Source organism: Jaculus jaculus, chromosome 6, assembly GCF_020740685.1.
Source record: "Jaculus jaculus isolate mJacJac1 chromosome 6, mJacJac1.mat.Y.cur, whole genome shotgun sequence".
In the NCBI taxonomy this organism is placed as follows: Eukaryota; Metazoa; Chordata; class Mammalia; order Rodentia; family Dipodidae; genus Jaculus; species Jaculus jaculus.
The window spans coordinates 158,217,475-158,236,775 of record NC_059107.1 but is presented as its reverse complement, the minus strand read 5'-3'; the positions used below and the strand labels follow the sequence as shown (position 1 = coordinate 158,236,775).

At 42.4% G+C, this 19,301-nt stretch overlaps 1 protein-coding gene across 1 annotated transcript in view; it reads left to right on the top strand.

The window, feature by feature from the left end:
* The window catches only part of Slc25a17 (solute carrier family 25 member 17), a 40,527-nt gene that overhangs the window by 8,457 nt on the left and 12,769 nt on the right, over positions 1–19,301 (top strand). Inside the window, exons 2-4 of the mRNA XM_045152453.1 lie at positions 693–753; positions 10,969–11,035; positions 14,225–14,376. Of these exons, the coding sequence (XP_045008388.1) occupies positions 693–753; positions 10,969–11,035; positions 14,225–14,376 (280 nt within the window). The remainder of the gene's footprint in view (positions 1–692; positions 754–10,968; positions 11,036–14,224; positions 14,377–19,301) is intronic.

The window sequence follows — 19,301 nt, the reverse complement described above, 5'->3', positions numbered from 1 at the left end:
GGGAATCCAATTTAGGTCATTAGGCTTTGCAGGCAAGGGCCTTAACTACTGAGCCGCCTCTCCAGCCCTTAATGCTACTATGGGGGGAGGGCGGTTTTGAGTTAGAGTTTTGCTTTAGACCAGGCTGACATGAAATTCACTATGTAGTCTCAGGGTGGTCTTGAACGCACAAGGATACTCCTACCTTTGCCTCCTGAGTGCTGGGATTAAAGGCATGTGCCACCATGCCCAGCCTTAATGTTATTTTTTGACAAACCCTAAGTTTGTCATTTGTAGGGACTTACTACATTTTTATTTTCAATGTCAGACAAAAGAGACTTTGGGAAGCTGGGCATGGTGGCACATGCGTGGCCTTTAATCCCAGCATTTAGGAGGCAGAGTTAGGAGGATCACCACGAGTTTGAGGCCAGTCTAGACTACATAGTGAATTCCAGGTCTGCCTGGGCTATAGTGAGAGACTATGTCAAAAAAAAAAAAAAAAAGAGAGAAACTTCTGGAAAAATAAAATTTCTTACTTAAGCATCTAATGGTAGAAGTTTGAACACTAATAATCCCAAAAGATTTAACATTGCATACATTTTTTCACTAATAATTTTATGTAACCCATAGTACTAATGACCTTTGGTGCATTTACAAGTTGTGGTTCATGTTTACGATGCTGTATCAGCTAAAGCCTTGTTTAAACTTTGCAGGGAAGTGTGACTGCAATGACCGTGTTTTTTCCTTTGGATACAGCTCGTCTCAGGCTTCAGGGTGAGTGTTAATTCCATTCTTGTATGCTGTTGGGAGGCAGGCATTCCTTCAGTGTATCCTGCCCCAAGGTCAGAATGCTCTGCTTCCTTGAAGATCCACCCTTGCCTGGAGTTTTGGGGTTTTGTCATTGTTTGCTGCAGTTAACTTTTCCTGGAGAGATGCAAACTGATGTCTGTTCACCCCAGATAGATGACAGTCCAAAGATAAGTCCTCCAATGTACAATTTGGCAAACAAATAAGCTTAAATGAGTTTACTGGGGTTACTGACAGTGGGGTAAGTGGTTATTGACAGCGCATGGATGACTCAAAAACAACTAGCTGCATTGCTGAAAAGCCCACCCTTAACACAGGTGACAACTCAGGGAAGCTGCATCCCTGCACTGCTTGCCAGCAGCTCAGGAGAGTATTGTCAAGAAAATGTATACTGGGGCTATTGATACGGCTTAGCAGTTAAGTCCCTTGCCTGCAAAGCCTAAGGACCCAGGTTCAGTTTCCTAGGACCTATGTAAAGCCAGATGCATAAGGTGGCACATGCGTCTGGAGATCATTTGCAGGGGCTAGGGATTCTGGAGCACCCATTCTCTCCTTCCCAGCCCCCTCTCGCTGTTCCTTTCTCTCTCAAAATAAAAATAAAATTTAAAGAAAAGTTGTATACTGACTATAGATCCTTAGGGGGAGGGGCTTATGAAACTGTAAGTTTCAGGAGCTTCCCTAGACTTCAGAGTTCTTTACTTCCCTTATCCTATGAGCCTCCCTCTAGGAAGTCGTGTTTAAATTCAAAAATTCAAAGGAAATTGTTATATAGCATTTTGTTTTCTTTTTTTTTTTTTTTTTTTAATTTTGAGACAGGATCTCATATAGACCAAGCTGACTTTGAACTCATTAGCAGAAAGGTTTACCTTGAAATCCTGATCTCTTGATTCCACCTCCCAAGTGCTAGGATCATAGGTATAAACTATCCCCATGCCTGGTTTAAGTAATTAAACTTTTTTTTTTTTTCTTAGTATACTGAGGATTGAACTCAGGGCCTTGAGCATGTTAGTTAAGCACTATAAAACTGAACTGCATCCCCAGACCTTACATGTTGTTCTTGAGAGGAAAATTGTGATAGCTCCATTTCAAGTAAACAAGACAGAGGTGTCTGTAGACAGTTTCATAGTGGGAACTACCAGACAACAAGTGGTCAGAAAAGTCAGAATACTAAGTAAATAGGAATAATCTCTGTTATGAAGTGATTAGTGACTACTTAAGAAACAGATTCTAGAGTCTGGAGAGATAGCTTAAGGCGTTTGCCTGTGAAGCCAAAGGACCCGGGTTCAATTCCCCAGGACCCATGGAAGCCAGATGCACAAAGGGGCGCATGCATCTGGAGTTCATTTGCAGTGCCCTGGTGTGCCCATCCTCTCTGTGTCTGTCTCTCTCTCTCTCTCTCTCTCTCTGTTTGCAAATAAATAAATAAAATTAAAAACAAAAAAAGAGAAAAGAAACAGATTCTGGGCTGGAGAGACAGCTCAGTTGTTAAGGCGCTTGCTTGAAAAGCCTAATGACCTGCGTTTGATTCCCCAGTACCCAGGTGAAGCCAGATGTACAGAGGCGAATACATCTAGTTTGTTTGCAGTGGCTGAAGACATTGGATACCCTTCGTCTCTCTCCTTTCAGTCTCCGTCTACTTGCAAATAAAAAAATAAATATATTAAATAAATAAATACGTTAAAAAAAAAACAGATTCTTCAATACCAGAGCTACACAGCTCTTAGACCAGCAAAAGCATGACCTGCAGAGCTAAGCTTTAAAATGGGAAAGAACTGCACGCAGATGAATTTACTTGTACTAAAAAGGGGATTACAAACAACTTAGTTGCTCGTGTCAATACACTGAGACACGTGCCTTTCTAAAATTTGAGGCATCAGGTTTATCAAATAAGTCCGCACTTAAGGCTGGAGAGATGGCTCAGTGATTAAGGGTACTTGCTTGCAAAGCTTGTTGGCCTGGGTTTGATTCCCCTGTACTTATATAAAGCCAGATGCACCAAGTGGCACATGCATTTCAAGTTCATTTGCAATGGCAGGAAGCCCTGGCATGTCCTCCTTTTCCACTCTCTCCCTCCGTGTGTGTGTTTGTGTGTACACATATATATAAAGTGTGGACTTGTTTTGGTTTGTTTGTTTTGATTTTTTTTGAGGCAGGTTCTCACTCTAGTCCAGGCTGATCTAGAAGTCACTCTATAGTCCCAGGCTGGCCTTGAACTCATGGTGGTCCTTCTATCTCTGCCTCCCAAGTGCTGGGATTAAAGGTATACACCACTACACCCATGCTTTTTTCCTTTTATTTTTTATTTTTTATGTTTTTAATTATATAAAAACAAAAAACAAGTCCACACTTTTGTTTTTGTTTTTCGAGGTAGGGCTTCACTCTAGTCTAGGCTGACCTGGAATTCACTATGTAGTCTTAGGGTGGCCTCAAACTCACAGCTACCCTCCTACCTCTGCTTCACAAGTGCTGGGATTAGAGGCATGTGCCACCACGTCTGGCTGGGTCCACACTTTGTATTTTTGGGGGTTGGAGAGATGGCTTAGTGGTTAAGGTGCTTGCTTGCAAAGCGTAGGGACCCACGTTCAATTCTCCAGATCCCATGTAAGCCAGGCATACAGGTGACACAAGCATGCAAGATCATACGTGCACACTAGATGGTGCATGCAGTGCAATTGCAGTCTCTGGAGGCCCTGGTACACCAGTTCTGTCTCATAAAAAAAAAGAAAAATACAAAAAATTTTAAAAGTATTTTTTATTTTGAGAGAGAAAAAGAGGTATTTAGAGACAGATAGGACACACCAGGGCTTCTAGCCATTGCATAGGAACTACAGATACATGCAGCACTTTGTGCATCTGGCTTTACATGGGTACTAGGGAATCAAACTTTGGTTGTTAGGCTTTGCAGGCAAGAAACTTAATTGCTGGGCCATTTCTCTAGCTTTAATTTATTAATTTTTTTAAATTTTTATTTATTTATTAGAGAGAGAGGGAGAGAATGGATGCACCAGGGCCTATAGCCACTGCAAACAAACTCCAGACGCATGTGCCCCCTTGTGTATCTGGTTCACGTGGGATCTGGAGGTTTTTTAAGTATTTTTTATGGGGTCTGCAGAGGTGGCTCAGAGGGTAAAGTGCTTGACAGCATAAGGACTTAAGGTCAGATCCCCAGCACTCATGAAAAATGCCATGGCGTAGTGTGCCTGTAATTCCAGCAGTGAGGAGGCGGAGACTGTTGGAACCCTGGGGTTTACTGGCTAGCTTATCCAGCAGAATCTGTGAGCTTCAGGTTCACTTTGCATCCAGGTTTACATGGCTGCTGGGGAACTAAACCCTGGCCAGCAGACTTTGTAAACAAGTGCCTCTCTTTAACTGCTGAGATATCTTCCCAGCTTGAGCTCCAGGCTCAGCGAGAGGCTGCCTCAAAAAGTAAGGTGGTGCCTGGAGAGATGGTTTAGTGGTTAAGCACTTGCCTATAAAGCCTAAGGACCCCGGTTTGAGGCTCAATTCTCCAGGACCCACATTAGCCAGATGCACAAGGTGGCGTACACGTCTAAGTCCATCTGCAGTGGCTGGAGGCCCTGGCGTGCCCATTCTCTCTGTCTCTTTCTCTCTATCTGCCTCTTTCTCTCTGTTGCTCTAAAAAAAAAAAGAAAGAAAGAAAGAAAGAAAGAAGAAAGAAAGAAAGAAAGAAAAGAAAAAAGTAAGGTGGGCCGGGTGTGGTGGCACACGCCTTTAATCCCAGCACTCAGGAGGCAGAGGTAGGGGGATTGCCTGAGACTCCATAGTAAATTCCAGGTCAGCCTGGGCTAGAGTGAGACCCTACCTCAAAAAACAAACAAAAAAAAATTAAGGTGGGTCATTTCAGTGGTCATCGCCATCTGAAAAGAGAAGCTTCTCTAACCAGAAGTGAGATTAGCATTAATATATGAATATGAACATTAGGTATAGTGCTTTCAGAGACGTTTGGTGAGAATAATATATGCATTTATCCAGATTAGAGCAGGCTTTATACCCCTAAGGTTCACGACCTCCCCTGCCATAGGCTTTTGATTAGGTTTTCAGTACCAGCCATGTATTCCCTCCCATAGAGCAGGCCTTCAGTCCGGAGGAGTGTCTACCACTGAAACATCTCACACCCCCCAAAGCTTAGGGTCCATTGAGGAAGAGGAAAGAATGTAAGAGCCAAAGGAAGGGTACCACTCCTTACATACAACTGTCCGAACAGAAATTGACTTCGATATACAAGACCTCACAGTGCCTAGCAGTACCTACACAAGCCCCTCATAATAGGAGAAAAAGATGATGACATCAAATGTAAAGAGAGACTAATGGAGAGGAGAAGGGGATGTGATGGAGAGCAGAGTTATAAAGGGGAAAGCGGGGGAAGGGAGGGAAATACCATGGTTTGTTGTTTGTAAGATTAGAAGTTGTCAGGAAAAATATATACATATATATTCAGCCGGGCATGGTGGCGCCTGCCTTTAATCCTAGCATTTGGGAGGCAGAGGTAGGAGGATCACTGTGAGTTCAAGGCCACCCTGAGACTACATAGTTAATTCTAGGTCAGCCTGGGCTACAGTGAGACTCTACCTTGAAAAACAACAACAACGTGTGTGTGTGTGTGTGTGTGTGTGTGTGTGTGTGTGTGTGCATATATATGTATGTACATATATATGTATGTGTATATATACATACATACATACATTAGTAGGCTGGAGACTGATTGGGAAGACACCTGACATTTGAAGGGTTAAATGTGGTGGTTTGATTCAGGTGTCCCCCATAAACTTAAGTGTTCTGAATGTTAGATTCTCAGCCGATGGAGATTTGGGAATTAACACTTCCAGGTGGCAGTGTATTTATTGTTGGGGGTGTACTTATGGGTGTTATAGCCAATTTCCCCTTGCCAAAGTGTGGCCCACTCTTCTGTTGCTATTGTCCACCTTATGTTGCCCAAGGGGTGATGTCCACCCTCTGCTTATGCCATCATTTTCCCTGCCATCTTGGAGCTTCCCCCTCAAGCCTGTCAGCCAAAATAAACCTCTTTTTTCCCATAAGCTGCTCTTGGTTGGGTGATTTCTACCAGCAATGCAAACCTGACTGCAACATTAATGAAGCCCTAAAGTTGATTGAAGGGTTAGTAAGGTTCTAAAGCAGAGGCTTGTGAGTGAAGGTCAATTTCCCTAGTAACAATATATCCCCAGACCTTGGGCCCAAAAAAGAAACACCTGTTCAATAGGAACCCACTGTTCTAAGAACACAATAACATACTAGTACACTTTAATTCTAAAAGTTGTGACTGTCTCATCAGCAATGGAAATGACCTTGTTCCTGTCTTGATTTTACCTACCCATGTCCTTGCTGGCATTCTTCACCCCTTATTTTGTACAAAAGTCTGTTCAGAGCGTGGTGGCGCATGCCTTTAATCCCAGCACTCAGAGGCAGAGGTAGGAGGATCGCCGTGATCTCAAGGCCACCCTGAGACTACAGAGTTAATTCCAGGTCAGCCTGGACCAGAGACCCTACTTCAAAAAACAAAACAAAACAAAACAAAAAAAGTCTGTTCAGCTGTAAATATGCCACCGGACTCTCGCCCAAAAAGAGGTTTATAGTCTTTCACTGCTTGACCCCAATAAAGCAGTCTATAGCCGCTGATGTCTGGTTTCTTTTCTCATTTATGTCGCCCCAGTTCTGATTCCAATGCAGATTTAATAACATTGACTTCTTGCTGGCTTCCATACACACATGCACACATATGCACGTGTACTCACACACAAACATTTGAACATGCATGCATATCACACATGACACACACAATTTTTTTCCTTTAGCCATAGCTAGAAATTATTTTGGAGGTAGGTAGGTAATGGACTCTCAAAATACTATACATCTAGTAGAAATCTGTCAAAGGGGCAGTGAGGAGCTGGGGAGATGGTCCAGCACTTAAAGACACTTGCTTGCAAAGCCTGACAGTCTTTTTGATTCCCCAGTACCCAAGTAAAGCCAAATACACAAAGTGACACATGCACCTGGAGTTCATTTCAGGAGGCCCATTCTCTCCTTGTGTCTCTCCTTCCTTCTTTCTCTCATTCTCAAATAAATATTTAAGGAAAAAAGGGGGGGCAGGGGGCAGAGAAATTGGGACTTCATTAGCACCACTAGTGTTTCGCATGCTGCTATAAAGCCTGAGAAACAAGTTGAAGCGGGTGGATCTCATTTTACTCTCCTTAGCCAAGCCTCAGAAAGAAGTGTCTTAATGAAGTCACCTCCAAGGTAGCCTCCAAGAATATTGTCAGTCAGCAAAATGTAAGATGCTCAGAAAAGGGATCAGCTCTAGTGTAAAATGCAGCAGTGGGGAGGGAGGAGCTGTGTGTAAGAAAGTACCATGGATGGACAGAGCAGTGAGGTTTTAACAGGCCAGGAGGCTCCCTCCTCTGCTGTAGGCCTTGAGCCCCGTCACTCCTTCGAGGGCCCTTGTCTCCTTAGAAACACTAGCTTTCTGGCAAGGCAGACCTATTGTCCATCTGTTTTCACTAACTTTTAGATATTGGTCATCATTGTTTTCTAGTTATATTGTCATACTGAGTGAGTCATCTGGTTTACATTTATAATCCCTGATCACTGCAGTTCTTTGCAGATTCATGGTCTTTCCTCCCCTCCCCCCAATTCAGGTTGTGCTTGTGTTAGGCATGTACTCTACCACCAAGTTGTATTTCCAACAGCCATATGATTTTTTTTAAAAAAAAGACATATATTTTATTGACAACTTCTGTACTTACAGACAACAAACCATGGTATTTCTCTCCCTTCCCCTTCCCTCCCCCACTTTTGCCTTCATAACTCTGCTCTCTGTCATATCCCCTCCCTCTCTCCATTAGTCTCTTTTAATTTGATGTCATCATCATTTTCTCCTATTATGAGGGTCTTGTGTGGGTATTGCTAGGCACTGCAAGGTCTTGGATATCAAGGCCAAATTCTGTCTGGACAGTTTTATGTGAGGGGTGGTAGCCATATGACTTTTAGAGGCAATAACTGGAGTTCTTTGAGGGATGTTTCTCAAAAGAGGAGAGAGAATAGGAAACAGTGTGGTGACAAATATTCTCATTGCTAGTCTAGGTATATCATCCTAGCTTGCTTGTAGTTCTGCAGGACTCTGTAAAACTCTTGCTTTTTTTTTTCAACTTGAAATTATAAATCAGTGCCAGAACTTCCAAAAAGAGGGTTTGAAAACTATAAAAAAGTTTAAACACTTTGTGCCTACTGTTTGGGGTTAGGTTTTAGATAGGTTAATGGTTTGATATAATTCACAAAGCAAAATATGTAGAAGGGTGTTTAGTGTACAGAAACTGGTCTGCCCTGGTCCTCCTTTCCTTTCCACTGTATTCAGCATTGACTTTGTGTTGTTTCTTTGCTATCATCACTTGCCAGAAAGATTTCATGATTTGGATATCCTTCAGAATGTAAGGTGTAACGCAGGCATTGTGCTTCCCCGGGGCATGAGAACCACTTGAGCCAGGAGCTTGTACTGTGAGGCAGACACAGAGACACAGAACAAAATAAAAAGAATGTCAGGTGTATGTAGTATGAAATCCAGCTTAGTTAAGGAATGAGCTGTGAGAACATCAGTATTTGTCGGCCTTCCCTACTTTCCTCAATTTTTCCTTTCCTTCTGTAGAGAGCACACTTTGCACACTGTTCTGTTCTTATGTTTTAAGGTAGGCAGCAGGTTCTAGATGCTTTTCACACCAACATGTTAGTGACTTCTTCATCTGCTCTCATAGTTATGCAGTGATCCATGGGGTGGGTGCCCCAAGACCTGATTACCCTTCCCTTGTTGTGGATTCTTGGGTTGTTACCCCTCTTTTGTTCTATTTTGATTTTAAAATTTTTATTTTTAAGATTTATATTTATTTACTTGAGAGAGAGAGAGAGAGAGTGAGACAGAATGGGCACACCAGAACCTCAAGCCACTGCAAACGAACTCCAGATACATGAACCACCATGTGCATCTGGCTTACATGGGACCTGGAGAATCAAACCTGGGTCCTTAGGCTTCTCAGGCAAGTGTCTTAACTGCTAAGCCATCTCTCCAGCTGTTATTTATTTATTTGCAAGCAAAGAGAGAAAAGAAAGAGAGAATGAGCACACCAGGGCCTCCAACTGCTGCAAACAAACTCCAAATGTGTGCGACACTGTGCATCTGGCTTTACGTGGGTGCTGGGGAGTTGTACCTGGGTCCTTAGGCATTGCAGGCAAGTGCCTTAACCACTGAGCACTCTTTCCAGCCCCTTTTTAGTTCTTAGAAATATGATGTAAGAGTAGACTTCTTCACAGGCTGCTCTGTTTCTATAAATTTTATGGCATAAATTCCAGATATGGGATTATTGAATCAAAAAGTTAATGTGTTTGTAATTTTTTTTCAAGGTAGGGTTTCACACTAGCCCCGGGTGACCTGGGATTCACTATGTAGTCTCAGGGTGGCCTTGAAGTCATGGTAATCCTCCTACTTTCAGCCTCCCAAGTGCTGGGATTAAAGGCATGTATCATCACTCCCAGCAGTGTTTATAATTTTGAGTTGTTGCTAAATTTCCCTTACTAGGGCTTGACTAGTTTGCCATTTCACAAGCCATAACGGTACTACACTTAATTCTAAGAAAACTGCTGCATACCCATATTTTATGTTTTCACGTTAGTTTTTAAGCGTGGGCAGGAGATGTGAAGTTAATTGAGCTGGATATTGTTCTCAGTGAGAGCATTAGGAAACCAGTTTTCATCCTTCCAAGATTCTTTTTTCTCTTAAGATTAGGAAGCAGGAATACAAGGCCAAACTCCACCCCCCCCCCACCTCCAGGGTAGGGTCTCACTCTGGCTCAGGCTGACCTGAATTCATTCAGGGTGGCTTTGAACCTATGGCAGTCTGCCTTCCAAGTGTTGGGATTAAAGGTGTGTGCCACCATGCTTGGCTAAGGCCCATCTTCTGAAACTTGAGGGTTTAAAATTTTTTTTTACTTGCACTCATGTGTGGGATGGGGGTATGTATGTGGGGGGGGGGGCTGCTATAGATGAATGCCAGATACATGCACCATTTTTTGCATCTGGCTTTATATGGATGGCTGGGGCAGGCTCTTCAAGCAGGTACCTCTAACTGTTGAGCCATCTCCCAGCCCCCAAAACTTGAGTTTTAATTCTGATTTTGCTTTTGTGTCTATAGTCCTTTTATGCAAGGAAGGTAATGATGTATTGCCTCTATAAAGTGTTAGAACAATAATGAGAACATGTATGTTACTTTAAGGAAGGATCACTTACAGTGTGTTGGTGGTATAGTGGTGAGCATAGCTGCTTTTTAAGAAAAGTTAAATCAGCTGGGCGTGGTGGTGCATGCCTTGGGAGGCGGATAGGATCACTGTGAGTTCGGGACCACCCTGAGACTACATAGTGAATTCCATGTCATCCTGGACTAGAGTGAGACCCTACTTCAAAAAAACAAAAAAAATATATATATATATCCACATACACATACATACATACCATAAAAATATAAATAATATTCCTGCCTTACTGTGGAAATTAGAGATTGAATTAAAATTCATTCTGAGCCAAAAGTGGTGGCACACACACATAATCCCAGCACTCGGGAGGCAGAGGTAGGAGGATTGCAATGAGTGCAAGGCCACCCTGAGATGACATAGTAAATTCCAGATTAGCCTGGGCTAGAGTGCAACTCTACCTCAAAAACAAACAAACAAACAAATGAGATTCAAAAAGCCTGCAGTTGTGAATTTAGCACGTGGTTGGTCATATAAGAGGCTTCAAGGGGCTGGAGAGATGGCCTAGCGGTTAAGCGCTTGCCTGTGAAGCCTAAGGACCCCAGTTCGAGGCTCGGTTCCCCAGGTCCCACGTTAGCCAGATGCACAAGGGGGCGCACGCGTCTGGAGTTCGTTTGTAGAGGCTGGAAGCCCTGGCGCGCCCATTCTCTCTCTCCCTCTATCTGTCTTTCTCTCTGTGTCTGTCGCTCTCAAATAAATAAATAAATAAATAATTTTTAAAGAGGCTTCAAGGCAAACTAGGAAGCTCAAAGAACAGGGTGAGAGCTTACTTGGCCAGGTAATGTCATCTTAGTGAAATGTGGTGATGCTGGAAATAATTATTCTCAATGTTGAAACGTGTTCTTTGTTATTACAGTTGATGAGAAAAGAAAGTCAAAAACTACACACATGGTGCTCCTGGAGATCATTAAAGAAGAAGGCCTGTGAGTACTGTCTCATCTCAGCTTGTCAAGAGATTCCTCTGCCTCTAGGACACCTGCGCTTTTTCCATCCTCATAGCCTTATATTGTGTGGCTAACCTGGAATTCACTATGTAGTCTCAGGGTGGTCTTGAACTCAAGGTAAACCTCCTACCTCAGCCTCCCAGGTACTGGGATGAAGAGTGTGCCACCATGCCTGGCTTATAATGTCCTTGTAATTACTTATAAATACTTTTAGCTCCTCAAAGATCTGTGACTTGCCATTTGAATTTTGATCATGGAGTTTTCTAGGAAATGAATGTTTTGTTCATTTTTTTATTTGAGAGAGAATGGGGGTGCCAGGGCCTCCATCTGCTGCAGATGAACTCCAGATGCATGTGCCCCCTTATGCATCTGGCTTATGTGGGTACTGGGGAATCGAACCTAGGCCCTTAGGCTTCACAAGCAAGCACCTTAACCACTAAGGTATCTCTCAAGCCCCCTACACACATTTTTAAAAATAAGATCTTTCTTATTTTAAGTCTGCTTGGTATTTCTTCATGGTAAGATTGAGGTATTGTGTTCTTGATCAGAATAATGAACACAGATAGCTGGGCACAAGTGATGCACACCTGTAGGCTCTATGCTTTAAGAGGTTCAAGAAGGCGGAGTGGTCAACCAGGATAATAACATAAGCGAGATCTCTCTCTCTCAAAGAATGCGTAGGTGATATTGAATCCTTCTCAGGGTAGCACATCTGAAGTTTCTTACTCTTCATCAGCTACTGTTTTAGAATGGGGAGGGGCTTTTGTTTGGTTTGGTTTTGTTTTTTCAAGATAGGGTTTCACTCTAGCCCAGGCTGACCTGGAGTTGGAATTCACTATGTAGTCTCAGGGTGGCCTCGAACTCACGGTGATTCTCCTACCTCTGCCTCCCAAGTGTTGGGATTAAAGGCATGTGCTATCAGGCCCAGCTGCCTTTTTTTTTTCTTTACTTTTTTTTTTTTGGTGGCAGAGTTTCACTCTAGCGCAGGCTGACCTGGAACTTACTATATAGCCAAGGCTGGCCTTGAACAAAAGGTGATCCTACCTCTGCCTCCCAAATGCTGAGATTAAAATGCTCAGGCAGGCAGGAGAGATGACCTAACAGTTAAGGAACTTGCCTACAAAGCCAAAGGACCCATTTTCAATTCCTCAGTTATCACTTAAGCTAGATATACAAGATGGCATGTGCATCTGGAGATTATTTACAGGGCTTGAGGGCCCTGGCACACCCATTCTCTCCTCCCCCCCTTTCTGTCTGCCTCAAATAAATAAAGGAGCTCAGGCTTTTAATCCCAACACTCCTGTGAGTCTGAGGTAAGAGGATCATTGTGAGTTCAAGGCCAGCTGGGCTCCAGAGTGACTTGCAGGTCAGCCTGGGTTAGAAAGAGACCCTGACTCAAAAAAAAATTATATTAAAAAGAAAGAAGAGCCGGGCGTGGTGGTGCACGCCTTTAATCCCAGCACTTGGGAGGCAGAGGTAGGAGGATCGCCATGAGTTCAAGGCCACCCTGAGACTCCATAGTAAATTCCAGGTCAGCCTGAGCCAGAGTGAGACCCTACCTCGAAAAACCAAAAAAAAAAAAAAAGAAAGAAAGAAAAAGAAAGAAGGGAATAGAGAAAAAAGAAAAGAAAGTAGTAATGAAAGAAGATGGTCTAGGCAAATATAGTGGCACATGCTTTTAATCCCAACACTTGGGAGACAAAAGTAGGGGGATCACTGTGAGTTCAAAGCCAGCCTCAAACTACATAGTGACTTCTAGGTCATTTTGGGCTAGAGCAAGACTCTACCTTAAAAAAAAAAAAAAAGTTGGTGTTGGAGAGAGATGGCTTAGTAGTTAAGGTGCTTGCCTGCAAAGCCTAAGGACCCACATTCAAATCCCAGTACCCATATAAGCCCTGATATACATGGTGGTGTATGCTTCTGGAGTTTATTTGCAGTGGTTAGAAGCCCTGGCGTGCCCATTCTCCCTCTCTCTATTTTCCTCTTTCTCCTTTTTAAATAAATAAATAACATATTTTAAAAATAGAGATGGAAAGATGCCTTAGCGGTTAAGGCACTTGCCTGGAAAGGTTACTGACCTAAGTTTGATTCCCCAGTACTCATGTAAAGCCAGATGTACAAAGTGGTGCATGCATCTCGTGTTCATTTGCAGCAGCTGGAAAGCTCTGGCACTTCTATTCACTATCTATAAGTAAATATATTATTAGTAGTATATGTACCTCGAACAACAAAAATAAATAAAAATTTAAAAAAGATGGTCTGTTCAATCGAGGAATATATGAAAGGAACAGCTTCTTGCCCTGTTATAAAATGTGAATAATACTATGTTTACTAATAACCAGGATGAAATTTTCTTTAGTTTTGCATATTAATGTCACTAAAAGCAGTTCAAGGAGGAAATTAGTACCTAGGTCATAGATTTTTTGTTGTTTCTTTGGTATCATTGAAGAGTGTGTATGATTTTTGAGTCCTTTCCAGCATAGGAGTGAACCTTGAGACAATGTGTGAGTAGTGATTATACCTTCCTAAGACTGTGTTACTGTGCGCTGTGGTCAAATACTTGACAGAAGAAACTGAAAGGAGGAAGGGTTTATTTTGGCTTAGTTCAAGAAGGGTGCCAGGCATTGTGACTCATGCCTGCAATCCCAGCATTTGAGAGGCTAAGGTAGGAGAATTACCATGAGTTTGAAGCTTGTCTGGGTTTTAGAGTAAATTCCAGGTCAGCCCAGCCTACAGTGAGACCCTGGTTCAAAAGAAAGAAAGAAAGGGAGGGAGAGAGGGATGGAAGGGGAGAGGTAGGAAGGAAAGATGTGAGGAAGGATATAGCCCATCAGGGCAGGGAAGGAAAGGAATGGTAGCAAGAACATGAGGCAGCTGGTCACACAGCTTCCATTTGCAGTCAGGACTCAGAACAGATAGGTAGTGGGGCCAGGCTGTCAAATCTCTAGGCTTTCCCCAGTAACTCACTTCCTCCAGCAAGGATCTCCCTTATAAAGGTTCCACAACCTTTCAAAATAGCTCCACTAGCTCAGACCAAGTTATCAAACACGTTAGGTATTTCAAAGCCTGTTGGGAACATTATACATCTAAACCATAGTAGAATTTTCTGACAGTTTCCAGTGGCTTTTGTCCATGACGTTTACTTTTTGTATTGTGTTTTTTCCCTAGCTTGGCTCCATATCGAGGGTGGTTTCCAGTTATTTCCAGTCTCTGCTGCTCCAATTTTGTCTATTTCTACACTTTTAATAGCCTCAAAGCAGTCTGGGTCAAAGGTCAACGTTCTACCACTGGAAAAGATCTGGTAGTTGGATTTGTTGCAGGTAACTAGGTTTTCTGAGTATGAAATATCTATATTTTACTATTGATCTTGTGGCTAATATGTCCTCTAAGAGGTTATTTTAGCACAAAATAATGCTAGAAGGCTATAGTCAGTTTTCTAATATGTTTTCTTAATTTGATAAAAAGCATATAATATAAAAGTTGCATTTTAAGATAAATTAATAGTTAATAAATATATTGGCAGCTGGGCATGGTGCTACAGTCCTTTAGTCTCAGCACTTGGGAGGCTGAGATAAGAGGATGACTGTAAATTCGAGGCCAGCCTGGAACTATAGAGTGAGTTCCAGGTCAGCCTGAGCTAGCATGAGACCCTACCTCAACCATCCCCCCCCAGGGGGGAAAAAAAAAATATATATATATATATTTGGTATATTTGTACTGATGTGAAACTGACCTCCAAAACTTTTTCATCTTATAAACCTGACTGTCTACACCTTGAATAAATTCCCCTTTTTCCCTCCCCTAGACCCTGATAGCCATCATTCTACTTTCCATCTTTAAGAATTTGGCTGCTTTTGGGCTGGAGAGATGGCTTAGCGGTTAAACACTTGCCTGTGAAGCCTAAGGACCCCAGGGCTCTACTCCCAGGACCCATGTTAGCTAGATGCACAAGGGGGCACACACATCTGGAGTTTGTTTGCAGTGGCTGGAGGACCTGGTGCACCCATTCTCTCTCTTTCTCTCTGTCACTCTTAAATAAATAAATTAAAATTTTAAAAAATGCTGGGCGTGGTGGTGCATGCCTTTAATCCCAGCACTTGGGAAGCAGAGGTAGGAGGATCACTGAGAGTTCGAGGTCACCCTGAGACTACATAGTGAATTCCAGGTCAGCCTGAACCAGAGTGAGACCCTACCTTGTAAAACCAAAAAAAAAAAAAAAAAAAAAGAATTTGGCTGCTTTAGACTCTTTGATAAGTGAAATCATAAATATTTGTCTTTTTTGTAATTATCTTGTTTTACTTAGTACAATGTCCCTAAGGCTTGTCCATATCGTAGCATTTGAATTTGACACATTTTCCTTATTACGGCTGGATAATATTCCATTGTATATAAATATCACATTGTGTTTCTACATTCATGTTAATGGATATTCGAATTGCTTCCATCTCTTGTTGTAGTGCTACATGAGCAAGGGTATGCAGATGGTCTGTTTTTAGTGCCTTTACATATATAACCAGAGATGGAGTTCTGGAGCATGTGTAGCTGTCATATGTGCACTCCATCAGAAACACAGATGGACACCTATGTGTCTTTCCATTATGTTGAAATTTTTGTTTAATAATAATTATGTTTTATTTTGCTTTTCAAGGCAGTGTCTCACTGTATTAGACCAGGCTGACCTGGAATTCACTCTGTAGCCAGGCTGGCCTTGAACTCGTGGCCGTCTTACCTCTGCTTCCCCAGTGCTAGGATGAAACACGTGAGCCACTACACCTGGAGAATAATATATGTTTACAAGTTATGTCAGTTTTGTTGGTACAATTTGTCAAGTAGTCCCCATTTCCCTTGAGAGCTGGCTGTTGGCAAACTGGTTCTTTTGTTTCATTCTTCACACTACTACTGTTAATGCTCAGATTACACATTAGTTACAGAATGGCAACAAAAGGTTAAAGAGGCTCTGGCAAAATGTTCAAGGGGCTCAGAGAAGTCTTGCTGGAGGTAGAAACAAATAGCTGATAAGAGGTAGTTTGGTGGGGTGTTTGCTGACAGAAGCATTACTGCAAAGCCAAGTTGTAAGACCACAGGTTTGAGCTGAGCCTCAGGGTTGAGTCAAGCTGCAGAAGCAAGGTGCAGGACCTAGTCCAGGCAGCTGAATGGGTGGGCAGATGGAAGACAGCTGGATAGGCTTAGAACTCCCTAAGCCAGTTGCTGTCAAGTTGTCTTATAATTAGCAAAGATTTGATAAGCATAGACATAAAAAAAGGTAAATTATAAAAGATTTGTTTATTTTTGCCGGGCTTGGTGGTGCACGCTTTTAATCCCAGCACTCAGGAGGCAGAGGTAGGAGGATTACTGTGAGTTCGAGGCCACCCTGAGACTACATAGAGAATTCCAGGTCAGCCTGAGCTAAAGTGAGACCCTACCTCATAAAACCAAAAAAAAAAAGATTTGTTTATTTTGGAGGTAGGGTCTCACCTCTAAGAAAGAGAGAATGGACACGTCAGAGCCCCTAGCCACTGCAGTCAAACTCCAGATGCATGCACCACCATGTGCATCTGACTTATATGGGTTCTGGGGAATTGAATCTGGTTCCTTTGGCTTCACAGGCAAGCACCTTCACCACTAAGGTTTCTCTCCAGCCCAAGATTGGATTATCTGATTAGAGGATCTCTCTCTGATGGCAATAAAATTCCTTGGAAATTACTTTTGTGAGTTTTAAGTTTCTCTCTGTAACATGTTTTTATGTCTTAATAAGTGTGTGTTCTTACAATAATTGGAAGAGGCTTTTCTCTTCTTCCTGTGAGCCCTGTGTTCACATTATCACTGTAGAACCAGTTTTCTTTTCTCTGAGGAGAACTGGGAACAGCTTTATTGTTATTCAAATTCAGTTGGAAAGTTGGAAATATTTATTGTGTTTTTGCAGAAGTAGACCTATAAACACTCTGTGGAAGAATTTGGAAATAGAAACTTACAGATAACTTCACTGAAAAAAATGCTTACCATTTTTATGAAATTGCAGTTTTTACTAATAACTTTTGAATTTTTTTTTAAAGTTTTTTTTTTTTTAATTTGAGAGTGACAGACACAGAGAGAAAGAGAGATAGAGGGAGAGAGAGAATGGGTGCGCCAGGGCTTCCAGCCTCTGCAAACGAACTCCAGACACGTGCACCCCCTTGTGCATCTGGCTAACGTGGGACCTGGGGAACCGAGCCTCGAACCGGGGTCCTTAGGCTTCACAGGCAAGCGCTTAACCGCTAAGCCATCTCTCCAGCCCATAACTTTTGAATTCTAATTACCATTGTTGTAATAGTTCAAAATGTGTTTCCTGGGGTTCAGGAGACACTTGCTTGCAAAGTCTGGTGGCCCAGGTTCTATTCCCTAGCACACATGTAAATTGGACCTAAAAAGTGACACAAGTATTTAATGCTTTTTTTACAGTGGCAAGAGGCCCTGGCATGCCCACACATACACAGATAAATAAAATTTAATAAATAAATAATTGTATTTCCTGTCTTCCACCCCTAAGTCTAACATCTTCTATAGCAAAATGGATTCCTTCCTAGAGAGTTTAATGGTTAGACCTGTGGTTGACCTACTGCCTGCTTCCCTCTTCCTTTTCCTTCCTTCCTTCCTTCCTTCCTTCCTTCCTTCCTTCCTTCCTTCCTTCCTTCCTTCCTTCATCCCTCTCTCCCTCCCATCCCTCCCCTCCCTCCCTCCCTCCCTTTTGGGGGTGGTGCTTTTGTTAAATTTTCTTTTAGGTGGGGGGAGAGAATTGGCACACTAGGGCCTCAACCACTGCAGTCAAACTCCAGACACTTGCACTACCTAGTGGGCATGTGTGACCTTGCGCTTGCCTCACCTTTATGCATCTGGCTTATGTGGAATCTAGAGAGTCGAACATGGGTCCTTAGGCTTCACAGGCAAGTACCTTAACTGCTAAATCATTTCTCCAACCCAGTTGATGCTTTTTGAGGTGAAACTTTACTGTATAGACTATGCTAGCTTTGAATTCACAAAACTCCATCCTCGGCCTCCTGAGTTCTCAGAAATTAAACTTGACTTGCCATTTTATTATATCAGTGGTCATTGTACATACTTCCAGTAGTGCTGGCCAATTAGCATATCAATATTTCAGAAGTAGGGTCTGGGGAGATGGCTCAGGGGTTAAAGGCACTTGCTTGCAAACCCTGATATCCCTGGTTCAGTTCCCCAGTACCCACGTAAAGCCAGATGCACAAAGTAGAACATGCATCTGGTGTTTGTTTACAGTGGTAGGATGCCCTGATGCACTCATACTCACTCTTTCTCTGTGTGTGAAATAAATGAATAAAAATTTTTTAGAAAGATTTCAGGGCTAGAGTGATGGCTTAGCGGTTAAGGTGTTTGCCTGCAAAGCCAAAGGATCCTGGTTTGATTCTCCAGGACCCATGTAAACCAGATGCACAAGGGGGCACATGCATCTGGAGTTCATTTGTAGTGGCTGGAAGCCCTGGCTTGCCTATTCTCTCTCTCTCTTTCTGTCTCCCACTCTGTGTGCCTCTTTTTCTCAAATAAATAAAAATATATTTTAAAATATTTAAGAAATAAACAGATGTGTTTCAGTTATTTCTTATGTTGGGATGAAGGAACACCTGCTTCTTCACCCCACAAAATTTTAGGGAAATGAACTGATAATGGATAGATTAAAAGTCAAAAGAGGGCTGGAGAGATGGCTGAGTGGTTAAGGTGTTTGTCTGCAAAACCAAAGGACATAGGTTTGATTCTAGACATAGGTTGATTCCCCAAGACCCACATAAGCCAGATGCACAAGGTCACACACACATCTGGAGTTCGTTTGCAACAGCTGGAGACCCTGGCATGCCCATTCTTTTATCTGCCTCTTTCTCTCTCACACAAATAAGTAAATAAATAAATAAAAATAAAAAGCATTTAAAAGAGGAAAGACATACAAATTTATTTAACTTGCACTGGAAGAAACCATAGAAGAGTGGTTACTCACTAGCCTCATGAGGTCTAGATGCTCCATAGGGAGAGGGTAATGTTTGAGGGGTAGAAAGGGCAATTGATGGAATGAATGGGCCTGAAGACCAAAGTGGTTTGCAGATGATTCTGTTTGAAAGTGAGTTAGCTGAGGAGACAGGCAACAGCTTGTGACAGTTTGTCCAGGTGTAGTACCATTGCTATTTTCCATGATAGTTTAGTGTGTTTCTTTTTTAAATTTTTTTTAATCTATTTACTTGAGAGA